Source organism: Protopterus annectens, chromosome 4.part0 (genome assembly GCF_019279795.1).
Source record: "Protopterus annectens isolate FY-2018-M chromosome 4.part0, PAN1.0, whole genome shotgun sequence".
In the NCBI taxonomy this organism is placed as follows: domain Eukaryota; kingdom Metazoa; phylum Chordata; order Ceratodontiformes; family Protopteridae; genus Protopterus; species Protopterus annectens.
The window spans coordinates 736,668,348-736,681,416 of record NC_056733.1 but is presented as its reverse complement, the minus strand read 5'-3'; the positions used below and the strand labels follow the sequence as shown (position 1 = coordinate 736,681,416).

At 41.4% G+C, this 13,069-nt stretch overlaps 1 protein-coding gene across 1 annotated transcript in view; it reads right to left on the bottom strand.

Moving 5' to 3' along the window:
- The window catches only part of LOC122799562 (thyroid adenoma-associated protein homolog), a 672,025-nt gene that overhangs the window by 521,643 nt on the left and 137,313 nt on the right, over positions 1–13,069 (bottom strand). Inside the window, exon 10 of the mRNA XM_044068695.1 lies at positions 5,372–5,569. Within this exon, the coding sequence (XP_043924630.1) occupies positions 5,372–5,569 (198 nt within the window). The remainder of the gene's footprint in view (positions 1–5,371; positions 5,570–13,069) is intronic.

Here is a 13,069-nt window from a genome sequence, read left to right as displayed (position 1 = left end):
CAGCTTGTATACTTGATTCGGCAGGCAGGGAGGATTGGCATGCCCATTCAGGGTGGAGGGATGGTGGCTCCTGCCTGGATCTAGCTGCTGCCTTAATGACAAGGTCTTGGCTAGAGAGCAGAGATCTGTAATAATTCAGGAGTACATGGTTTGGACAATCAAACCAGTGAAGGTAGTCTGTCAGTGAATGCGGGGAGCAGGCAGGCACAGATGATGTTCATATCATCACCAGCAGTAATTTTAGACCAAAAATGACAAATGTCGACTTGCAGTATAGCTGCACACTGAATAATAGCTTAATTTTAGCTCTCCCAGTGTGAAAACAGAAATTCAAAAGAGAAAGCCAATGGAGTTTTATTTCTGGGTAAATTTCAGTAACTGCCTAGATGCCAGGAAAAAAGAAATACAAAGGACCTGAACGAAAATCATTTACAAAAGGTGAGGAAAAAACACTGACTGGAAAGACTACAACAGCTGTTCAGCAAAAAGTGCAAGCTCCAGACATGGCTTACAATAACCTAGCAAAAAATACAAGACAACCGTACAGACACCTGATTAAAGTGGGTCTATATTACGAAATCGAAAAACCCTTTACGCTAATACCTAAACATCGACTCCTATACAGCGAAAATTCCAAACGCACTAAACCGCGAAAAATAAAATATCAAACTTTCATAGTCGGCCAACCTCACCACCCGCTACATAGTACCTACCCAAACAAAATAAATAAACCACATACATACACTAACCAAACCCTACTTCTAACCTAAAGTAAAGCACCAAAACCCTACTTTAACCCTACACTAAACCCCATATACACAACTAACTATACACTATCCTTAACCCCTCCCTAACCCTAAGGTCCGTAACTACCGCCCACTTCCCCTACAGACATACACTCAAACAAAATAAATAATCCACATACATACATTTAACAAAACCCTACTTCCAACACTACACCAAACCACACATACACAACTATCTATGCACTATCCTTAACCCTTCCCTAACCCTAAGGTCCGTTACTACCACACACTTCCCCTACAGACATACACACAAACAAAATAAATAATACACATGCATACACTTAAAAAAACCCTACATCTAACACTACACTAAATCTTACATACATTACCTATCTATGCACTTACCTTAACCCAAATCCTAACCCTAAAGTCCTATCTATCGCACACTTACCTTACAGAGGAGCTCTACCACAGACGGGCCAACCAAAACAAATAAACATTCCGGAATTCGCGGTTTTGGACGTTCGAGGTTCCTGTACTTCACGCAATACGGGTCAAAGTATTCGCGTAAATGGATTTTCAATCTCGTAATATTAACCCGATTAAAGTAAACAAAGCGCAGATGGGGTACATCAACTCAAACAACAAAAGGCTGGAAAAAATGGAAGAAGCTTTAAACAGATATTCACAGGAGGTAATAAAACTGCAAAAAGCAGAGGTTGAAATGAAGAAAAGGCTGGCTGAATATGAGACTGCTCAAGAAGAGACGTTTAAAAAAATAATAGAATTAGCGGGCAGAGCATGTAGGAAATTTTATTATATAATATTTAATATTATTTTATTTAATTTTATGAAAGCACAAATAAGCAAATGGACTGGTATTTCAAAGCAGGAGTTGTTAACTGAAAGGGCACATCATGTGTATGCTCCAAAACTGGCTATGAGAATGCAACCTAGACATTTAATAGTAAAGATGCAGACCTACAAGCAGAAGCAGTTGATTCTGACAAAACTGTGGCAGAAGGACAAAGTAATAAAAGTGGAAGACAGCACAGTGTTTGTGGAGAATGATTACTCATTGTACACCACAGAAAAGGAGTAAATGTGTTCCACTATTCGGGGAAATTCAAGAAGCAGGTATGATATTCAAACTGTTGTACTCGGCTATCTTCAAAATATTGTTTCCTGGAAGGACAAAATCATTTCTGATGCAGTATATGTTACGGAAAAAATACAAAAATTTGTCCAACAAAAAGTGAGCTGTGAAACAGAGATTCTGCTTCGTGCTCTTCTGGTAATAAAGACCAGAGGGACTGGGCCAATGAAACCCTTTCCAAAGTTTCAATGGAAAATGCTTGACAGAAGAAAAAAGCACAAGAGTTGACTTGAAAACTCAAGAGTACACAGGAAATAAAGCAGTGATAAGATTTGGGAGATAGAGATAGGTTCATAGGTTCATCATGGGTAGGTACTTGGCTATTGGCCCTAGGGCCTATATAAGTCTAGCCAAAAATGTAACCTGGCTTTTGCCACCCAAGAAAATTATTTTCCTGTGCCCCTGTCGAGCAGAGCCACATAAGTGATCCCTGGGGTGAATTTTCTATTTCCCATCCAATCGTCAAGATTTTTCTTGAAGAGTGCTAATGAGGAGCTCTGTTTGACATAGATAGGTAGTGTGTTCCAGAGTATGGGAAGTCTCTGGGACAGGAATCTATCCCTCCAACATGTTCTGTTTATTGTGGTGACAAGGTTTAGGTCCCTAGAGCATGTAGCTGGGAGGGATTGGGATTTCTTTAAGTGGAGCATGTCCAACAGCTCTGGGTTTGACATAGCTTTGTATGTTAGGCAGAGATCGCCTCTGAGTAGGCGATATGTGACGCAGTAAAGCTGAAGTTTTTTGAGACTGTCTGCATAGGGCATCTGTTTGAGGCCAGTAATCCTCTTTGTGAGGTATTTCTGTGGCCTTTCCAGTTGTATGAAGATGAATAAAACCAGTAACTTGGAAAATGACAAATGTGGGGTTACAAAGCAATAATTTTATTTGTGAAACATGACCGTTTTGTGGTCTGACCATAAAACAGAGGACATTACACTAGGGAATATGCAGTTCTCTCACATATTAGTGAGGACCAGATCCAGTATGTTTGAACCCCTGGTAGATGTAGTGACAATCTGGTCCAGGGTGTCTGTATTTCTAAAATCCTGGAATCTCTGTACCTGCACATTTGGTGTCATACACATTTCCCAGTTAATAGTGTGGTAATTAATTTCACCCATAAATGTTGTACTGGGTTGGATGGGGAGTGTTTCTAGTAAGCTTAAACAAGTGTTACAGGTTTCCTGGATCATAGAGGGGGACCTATAATTTGCTAGGAAGTGACATGAGATTTTGCCTACGGTGATCTGAATGTAGAAAAGCTCAAGTTTATTGTCTGTCTTGACAATTGAGGTATATTTATTTCTGATATAAAACTGAGACACCTCCACCTTTAGTTCCTGCCTCTGCAGTAGCTGGTCTAATTGTGTGGAAGGGATTATAGCCTTGCACTGCTGACTTTAAACCATATCTCTGTGACTACACAGACATTATCATTCTCCAGGGTGAGGACAGTTTATACAGAGAGGACTTTCTTGTTTAGACTACTAGCACTGAGCAGGAATTCCTTTAGATATTTTGGGGGTTTGATTTATGTCAAAATTACTGTCCGTTTGGTATTGCCTGAAAAAGGCATTTATGGGGGAGGACAATGTTTTAGCTAATATTCAAAAGACTACAGAGGAAATGTACAGACTATCCATGGCAAAATGGCAAAGCAGCATGGTCTGGTGACCATCTCCGTCCATGCTGACTAATACTGCCCCCTCTCAGAATGGCACCAGAAAATATGCCAGTTATTAAAGTCGGTCAACTTCAATTTGTACTGTGGTATCATCTTTGGAGAAAGTAGAATGTTGTTCAATGCTAGAAACATACCAGCTTGATACACATATTCTGAGAGATCCATGATGTCTCTCTTCATATAGCCTGGGGATGCATGTCTCGTGACATTTACACTGACACAGACTGACAGAGTTACACTGGGACTTGTTGTCCAATGACCTGAGTGCGTGCTTAATATTGTCTATCCTAGTCCCTGATAATCAACTGAATGTGACTTTCTCTTTACTCACCCTGGTAAGAGGGACATCAGTGTGCCTTACAATGGAGTCTCCAATGTCCAGAATAGGTCATAGATTAGTACTAGGCTAACTGCCCTTGTGGGCAATTTTAAGCCTAATCAATTACCCCATGTGAGACTCAAACCCTGCACCTTGTGTTTGTAAGCTAAACACCTTAACCATTATGCCAACCTCCCACCTAAAACTTTCAATAGAATGACTAGTGAATATACACACAGTTGTCCGCAGGGACAATAGAACCCTTACCTAACTATTTACAGAGCACAAAACTTAATGCAACTGCCACAGCACAAGTTTTAAAACTTGTTACACTTCCTATATTTGAACCCAGGACCATCTTTATTACAGCCCTACACTTACACCTGATGTCACAGGAATAGTTAGAATGTTGGATTGTGTGGTGACTTGCTTTATGGGTTTAGAAGTAGAGGCTCCATGAGATGTGGCTATATGTGCTGATGTGGGTGTTTAAAAAGACTGCATTCAGGACTGCTGAGGGCATTTGTTAAGAATGCGTCATCAAAAAGATCTTTGGGGTTTAGGGAGGTTACATTTAAGAGCCTCAGCAAATTGTGTACTACTGGCAACCTTTCAACAATGAGTACTTTTATGCGAAAACTTTGCCTCCATTGACACTGTGTAAATATACCTCTTACATGCCATATCAATTTGTTTGAGAATTAACTGGTTGTCAATAAACATGAGGTGATTTCTACATTGTCTTGGGATGCCCATATCCACCAATCTGGTAATGGAGATGGTGGGAAAGTTCATATCCATGGCAACAGACCTTTTTAATGATTAAACAGTTGCGGTGAGAATAAAAAGAAAGTCAGGAGTATCTTGCTTTCAACTCTGAGGACAGTGCTTGTCACTACAAATCTAGCTGACCTGTGTGCATCTAGGTATTTGTGAAATTTCAAGGGTGCTTTTACAGGAAAAATGTCAACTCAAGTTGCCTGTGTCTACACAGGGCACTGCCAAACACTTGAGGGGAAAATACTAAAACAGACCTTCATGGTTTATATGCATTGCAGTTCTTTTTCTCATGATAAAATCAGCTTTAAAATGAGCAGAGACATATTTCCATGACAAGGCCATCATGCTCTCTGACACAGTCTGGACTTGTCTGCAGAGTCTCACATGTCTGGTTGAATACTTAATTAAAAAGTTTCATTTAGCACATTTCCAAAACAAGCCGCAGAACAAAACTCACAATCACATAAATTAAATGTATATTTTCAAAGTGAGGAGTAAATATCCTTTTAAGTGATCTTCTGATGTACGAACACCTATAAGAAGGAAGGTAATTATAGTTCAAGCTTCCAAATAATCCACATTTAAGTCACTGAACATTGCAATGTAAGTAAAACCTCAAGACATGTGATGCCAGAAACAATATATGACTTCTTTGAAGTTTTACTATCTAAAATGACTCATTTTACCTTCTCTAGTCCCATATATGGGAGCAGAGTGGCCAGTGGCATGTATCTGGCTTTGACTTGCCAAGGCAGGGCTATGATCCTCTGTAGTACGGACATGTAAAAGTGCTCACAGTGATCCTGGAAATGCTGACATTCCAGTTTATTGATGTCCAGCAGCAAATGAAATGTGCTGTTTGCCAACTCAGGCACACCTTCTACCTGAAAAAAAAAGAGAAAGAAAGAAAGAAAGAACAAATTAAAATAAATCTCAGAACTGGACATTAGAAGTTGTGTACTGCAAAAGGTGCAATCATTTTTATTCTCTAAGTGTTTCCTACCGTCACTAGTAGTAAAGGTTCTCAGAGACGTTTTCCTGTTGATTGCCTACCATCACTGCTCAACTATGGCAAAAAAAAACAAAATTTCCAACAGTCTGGTGATTTTTTTTCATATAGAGTACTGCTCACATTTTGAGTGACATCACTCTTTTTGAAATCACAACTGTGTGTGTCAATAACAAAAGAGTCAAAGACTTTCATGGCGTCCAAAATAATGCTTTCAGACAAAGAACATGATTTCACTTTTTTTTTTGTTACCAAAGTCAGAATAACACAAAGGTGCACTGCCAACCAGCGGGTTATTTGAGTACAGCTAAATACAGCATCCAATTAAGAATTCAATTTTCAGTGTAATTCTAGTCTGGTGCTATATTCCTCATAGGCATGGCACACTTCTGTAACTGTCAGCAAAGTTCTCTTTCGCACAGAGATAATACAGTATCTTAGGAATCAGACCCACTACCATCCACCCTGCTCACTGGTATTTACTTGCAGAAAAATTTTGAGCAAGAGCTACAGAAGATACAAATGGTAGTTTAAAGTGGATTTGAAGGGTTAATTCACGACAACATGAAAGAAGTAAACTTTTTCATGAAATGATATACACGATCTGTAACACTGTGACACAGTGTGTGACTGCATGTTTGAATTCAGCTTTATGAAAATTAAGTAAAGTTATGACAGATTTAAGTTGGAGGGACAGGTAGCAGCACTAGCAGGAAGTACTTGGGTGAGGCGAAGGTGAGGATATGGAAGAAAGAAGGGAATCTAATTCAGTTGTTATAGCAAGTGAATGACCATGAAAACTGGTGGGATAAAGAGCTTGGGCATTCTGTGAGCCACTTGTGAAGGAAGGCAAACAGAAGCTGAGGCATGAAGACAGGTGTAAGTTAGGCCATTCGACTGGCCACCAGTGAAAGCAGAGATAAAAAAACAAGGCCAGCAAACAGAAGCTGAGGCACCCTGTAAGGCAATACATGAAGACAGGTGTAAGTTAGGCCATTCAATGGGCCACCAGTGAACGCAGAGATACAAAAACGAGTCCGTATTATGGGTAATCAGAGAAGATAAGGAAAAGGCACTGAAGAAATTAATGGGTCATCAGAAAAGGTAGGGATGCAAAAGTTGTGTTACCCTGTAGACAATCAAAAAATACAAGGGTACAGCAACTGGGACACCTACTGGCCCACTAGACAAGGTGTGGGAGAGGACCTGAGGCACCCACTGGCCATTACAGAAGATATGGCTACAGGAACTGCAGCACACAATAAGCCATCAGGGAAAGTAGACAGCAAGAGCTAAGACACCTAATGGGCCGTCAAAGAAAGTATGGATACAAGAGTCATGGACCTCCCCTGGGCATCAGAAGAGGTACAAAACAGGATCATGGGTGTCTCACAAGCTATCACAGAAGACAGTGGTACAATAGCAAGGGCAGTCCATGTGTCATCACAGAAAGCAAACGTACATTACTGAAGGCACCCAATGGGTTTCCACAAAAGGCAAGTGTAATAGAATTGAAATGCCCTCTAAACCATTACAGAAGGTAAGACTAGAAGAGAAGGGACATCCCAAATGCCAAAGAAGGTAGGGGTGCAGAACTTATGGAACCTCACATGCCATTACATGAGGTAGGGTACAGACTTTGGGGCACCACCTTAGCTATCAGAGAGGTTGGGGATAAAGAAGCTGGGAAACTCCACAGAAAAGTGATGCACTCAATCTGGAGCACCATATCTCGCATCAGAGAAGGTACAGCACAAAAAGTGGAAGAAGGAAGGTGTACAGGAACTGGGCGCTTCTTGATCCATAAAAGGAGATACGGGTGGAACAGCTAGAACACTTCATAGGCCATCACAAAAAGTAGCATACCCATGGATCAGCAGACAAGAAAGTAGCTGGGATAACCTGCCAACAATCAGAGAAAGTAGGAGTACAGCACCAGTAGCAGTGGCTTCCCACAGACCACAAGTGAAAATAACAGTGTAGGATGGTGGGTACCCTAGGCCATCACAGACTGAAGAGTACAGGAACTGGGACATGCAATGGGCCACCACAGAAAGAAGAGGTGCAGAAGTTGTGGCACCCTGTGTGTCATCAGGGAAGGTACCTACAGCAGCTGAGGTATCCTGTTAGTCAGGGTAAGGTGGAATAGAGCAGCTGGGGTATTGCAACAGTTAAAGGAAATAGGGGTACAGACGAAGAGAAAGTCCATGGACCACGACTGAAAACAGCAGTACAGGACCTAACACACTCCATGAGCTATCAATGAAGGTGGAAACAATGGAGCTGGAGCATCCAATGGGTCATTAGAAAAGGTACAGGTACAACAGTTGTAGAAAGTACTTTGAACAAGAAAAAGAATTATATGAAAAAAAAATCAAGAAAAATACAAGAATTGTTATATAAGCAAAGATATTTAAATTACTTAAGCACATTAGTAAAGGATGATAGTAGTATGAGAGAAATCATAAATGGAGCTCAGGAAAAGATTACGAATAATGTAGTACAATATGTACAAGAAATGTTTAAAGAGAAAAGGTAGTGAAAAAAAAACATGGAAAGTAAAAAAAAAAAAGTTAACAGAAAAAAGCGAATAAAGAGTTGGAAAAGGAGATTTCTTTGAATGAGCTAGATAACGTATTAGGACAAATAAATATAGATTCGGCTGCAGGCCCAGATGGAATAGGGTATGGAATGTATACATATTTAAGAAACTGGCAAAAAAATATATATATTTTAAAGATTTTGAATAAATAGTTAAATGAAAGTTTAGTGTATAAAGAATCATGCAGTGGAATACTTAAATTCATATGGAAGAAGAAAGATAGAAGGGAATTAAAAAACTGGAGACCAATAGTATTGAATAATAATGACCATAAGATCTTTATGGAAATAATACAAAAGGGATTTGAAACTAAAATGGAAATATTAAATAAGATAGCATATACAGTATAAAAAGATGGGTTGTCAAGAATTATTAGGGCGGCCACGGTGGTGCAGCGGTTAGCATTGCCACATCACAGCAAGAGGTTCTCTGGTTCAATCCTCGGCTGGGGTGCCTTCTGCGCGGAGTCTGCATGTCCTCCCTGTGGTCGCGTGGATTTCCTCCTAGTGCTCCGGCTTCCTCCCACATCCCAAAGACATGCTGTAGGTGGATTGGACACTCTAAATTGGCCCTAGGTGTGAGTGTGTGCATGTGTGTGCCTTCTGTGGAAGGTTGGGCGTCGGGCTGGCAGCTCGACACCATAAAACTCCACTGCCAATCATGAGCGGACAGGTGATCCGCTGTGGCGACCCCTAACCGGGAAAAGCCGAAAGAAGAAGGTTGTCAAGAATTATTAATGATAGTTAGAGAAATTCTGGATGATATGAACAGAAAAGAAGAAACGAAATTCATGATAAGAAACCTTAATAAAGCATTTGGCAGAATCGGACATGAAATCTTATGAGTAATAATGAAAGAATATACTATAAGTAAGAAAGGAAAGTATGGATGTCAGTGTGTAGTAATAATAAAGTAAAAGTACTTGCAAATGGCTGATTAAGCCAAGAGGTACACATGATGAGTGGTGTAAGACAGGGATGTCCAATGAGTTGTACATTCTTTGCATCAGTTATGAATGTGATAGTACATAAAATAAATTACAAAATGAAGAAGGCAGGGTATATAACACCTGAAGGGTTAAGAATTCCAGTTCTGTTAACATATGCAGATGACCTTATAATAAATGAAAAAAAATGGATAAAAGAAGTAATAATTTGCACAAATGGGTGTCTAAAGATAACAGGATGGCTTTAAATGAAGAAAAAAGTAAAGGTTTAGGTAATGTGGTAAAGATTGGGGTTATATATTTTACAATGAATTAAATTTTTGTGTTAGGTATAAAATTTAAGAATAAAGATATAAGTAGATTCAATAGGAGAAAACAAAAGAAGAAATAAAGCAAGCATGTCTTTACTGAAGAACATATAAATTATCATTCAGAAAAAAGGCTAATTTGATCAATTCAGTACTGATGGGAAAATAGCATACTTTGCAAGTCTATAACAACATTATTTGAAAAGAAATAATTGCAGATTTTTTTTTTTTCATTTATATGGGGCTCTAGATTAAACCCAGTAAAAAGGAGGAGTTTTGTATGTAAATAAACAAGGAGGAGGAGGGTTAGGGTTAATTAACTCCAGAGGTATATGCAGCTTCTTTAAATTTATACAAAGTGCTCAAGTGGATAAATGAAAAAAGATGAGAGATTAGTAGTACAACTGTATAAATATACTATAAGTATGCCACATTTTGCAGTATGGTAAAAAATAGAAAAAGAATGCATAATGAAGAAATAAAATATTACCAAGAAAAAATATTTTTGTGGAAAATAAAAATTGATGACATACAAAAAGATATAAAAGTATGTAATGATTAAAACATTACTGTGTAAAACCATGGGAAGTCTAACAGATGAAAAATAAGAAGTTATGTACTCACCATAACGTTCCATCTGAGTAGATAAACTTCATTGTCAGCAACCTGTGGGTATCGGATCAGACTTCGGATCCGAGCCGGCAGTTTTCAACAGCTTAGATCCGAGCTCCTAGCTCCTCCCTCTACCTATAAACCACTGCCAACCCTGACTGACCTCAGATCAAGTTTGCCCCCAAGCAGCAACTGCTACAGATTTACCAATTTCAAAAATCAACTCTGAAGACAGCAAATGTGAATAATAGAAGGTCAGGGGGAAGGAGGGGGGGATGGTTGCTGACAAATGAAGTTTATCTACTCAGATGGAACGTTATGGTGAGTACATAACTTCTTAATCTGAAGTAGTTAACTTCATTTGTGCAGCAACCTGTGGGACAGAGTCCCCAGCTACCTGAATCTTGGGCGGCCATCATGGAAGGATGTTCCAGAGCACTGCAAAGCCAAAGGATGCTCTCCCTCTGGAGATAATATCCAGCTTATAATGGTTGATACAGGTATGAGATGAGGCCCAAGTGGCAGCTGAACAAATATCATCTAAAAGAACCCTGGATCTAAAAGCAGCAGAGGCAGACATAGATCGGGTAGAATGGGCACGGACTCCCTGAGGCACTGGCCTACCAGAACTTTCATAAGCCAAAAGAATACATTGCGAGATCCATCGAGATAATGTAACTTTGGATACTGATTTACCCAAATTCATTTTGGCAAAGGAGACAAACAACTGGTCGGATTGCCTATGACCAGATGTCCTGTGAATATAGAATCGAAGTTGTCTATGCACATCCAACGAGTGTCATTTGTATTCTCCTTTGTTGTGATAGTTGGGAAAGAAGACTGGCAGATTAATGCACTGGTTGATATTAGATTCGGGAGCAACCTTAGGGAGAAAGGAGGGATTGGTCCTGAGGTAGACTCTATCCTTGTGGAAGGTTAGATACGGGGGTTTGACACAAAGAGCCTGAATTTCAGAAACTCTTCTAGCAGAGGTGATGGCGACGAGAAAGGCCGTCTTCCAAGACAAATACTTGAATTCCACTGAGGCTGCAGGCTCAAAGGGGGAGCTGTCAAAGCCTGAAGCACCAGCGAAAAATCCCACGGAGGTACCACTTCCTTTACCAGAGGCCTGAGCAGGAAGGTGCCCTTCAGGAAGGTCTTGCACAGCTTAGAAGTGATCAAGGGACGCAGATCATGTCCGACATGGTAGTGAGAGATAGCTGCTAGTTGAACCTTGGCAGTGGAACAGCTAGCTCCCTGGTGAAATAATCCTGATAAGAAGTCTAGCATCGCAGGTAAAGGAGCTGTGAAGGGATCCAAGTTTTGACGTTCTGCCCAGATAGAGAAACGTCTCCATTTGTTGCTGTAAACCTTCCTAGTAGAAGGCTTGTGGGCTGCAACTAGAATAGCTTTGATTGGGGAAGAGATGCCGGGAGTCCTGGCTAGGAGTGGAACTGGAGCAGCCAAGCTGTGAGCTTGAGGCTGTCCAGGTTCGGGGTCGGGAGACCCAGAGGGTGGGAGATCAGATCCGGGAGGGGATCTAGAATCCAAGGAGGATTCACCAGATGAGACCAAAGGTAAGGAAACCAGGTTTGACGAGGCCAGAATGGGGCAATGAGGATAATCCTGCTCCCCAACTGGCTGGCTTTCTGTAGAAACTTGTAGCATCAGCGGGAGAGGTGGATAAGCATAAAGCAGACCGGGAGGCCAAACATGCACCAGAGCGTCTCACGGGGATTCCCCGACTTGGGGAATTAAAGCGAAATAGCTGTTGCATTTGGTGTATGAGGGAGAGGCAAAAAGATCGCAACAGGGCTGCCCCCATTTGACATAAATCTGATTTGCTACATGCGGATTGAGAGACCACTCGTAAGAGGAAAGGATGGTGCGACTGAGTTTGTCCGTCAGGATGTTGGACCGTCCCGGAATGTGCGTTGCAATGAGAAAATGGTTGGTGGAGATCACCCATTCCCACACTCTCATGGCCTCTCGACAGAGCAGGTAAGACCTGGTTCCCCCTTGTTTGTTGATGTACCAGACAACCGACATGTTGTCCGTCTGGATCGCAATTGTCCCTACAGGAAGAAGGTCCTGAAGTGCTTGCAACGTTAACAGCACTGCCCTCATCTCTAGGACATTGATATGCAAAGAGGTCTCCACATCGTTCCACGTGCCTTGGACAGTCCTGCCCGAAGAGTGCCCCCCCCCCACCTGAGGTGAGAGGCGTCCGTGGTCACCGTGGCCAGGGGAGGGGCCATAGAGAAGGGGCATCCCATGTGGAGATCCGGAGATTGCAGCCACCACACGAGAGCCCTCTTGCAAGCCCTGCTGAGGGAAATGGGATGACTCAGAGGGTAGTGAAGAAAAGACCACTGGACTTGGAGGTTCCACTGTAAGACCCTCATGTTCAGACGTGCCATAGGTAACAAAGTTGATTGCCACTGCCATTGAGCCTACAGCCCTCAGGATCAATTCCACCAGAGTAGATGAAGATAGAAGGATGGCCCGCACATGAAACCTCAGGGTTCGAAGTCTCTCTGGGGTTAAGAAGGCTACTAGATTGATTGTGTTTAACCTGGCCCCGATGAAATCTATGACTCGGGTCGGGGTGAGAGCAGATTTGTCCATATTTATTGTGATCCCTAGCCAGGCAGCAAGGCGAAGAAAATAATCCCTGGCTGTACAGAGTAGATGCCTTGTCGAGGCAGTCAGGAGCCAGTCGTCCAGGTATGGGAAAACCTGTATTCCCTGGAGCCTCAGGTGGGCTGCTATCACTGCTAACACTTTGGTAAACACCCTGGTGGCTGAGGTGAGACCAAAGGGGAGAGCCCTGAATTGGAAATGACTGGCCCCTAGCCGGAAGCGGAGAAACCTCCTGGATCATCTGTCCATTAGAATATGATAGTA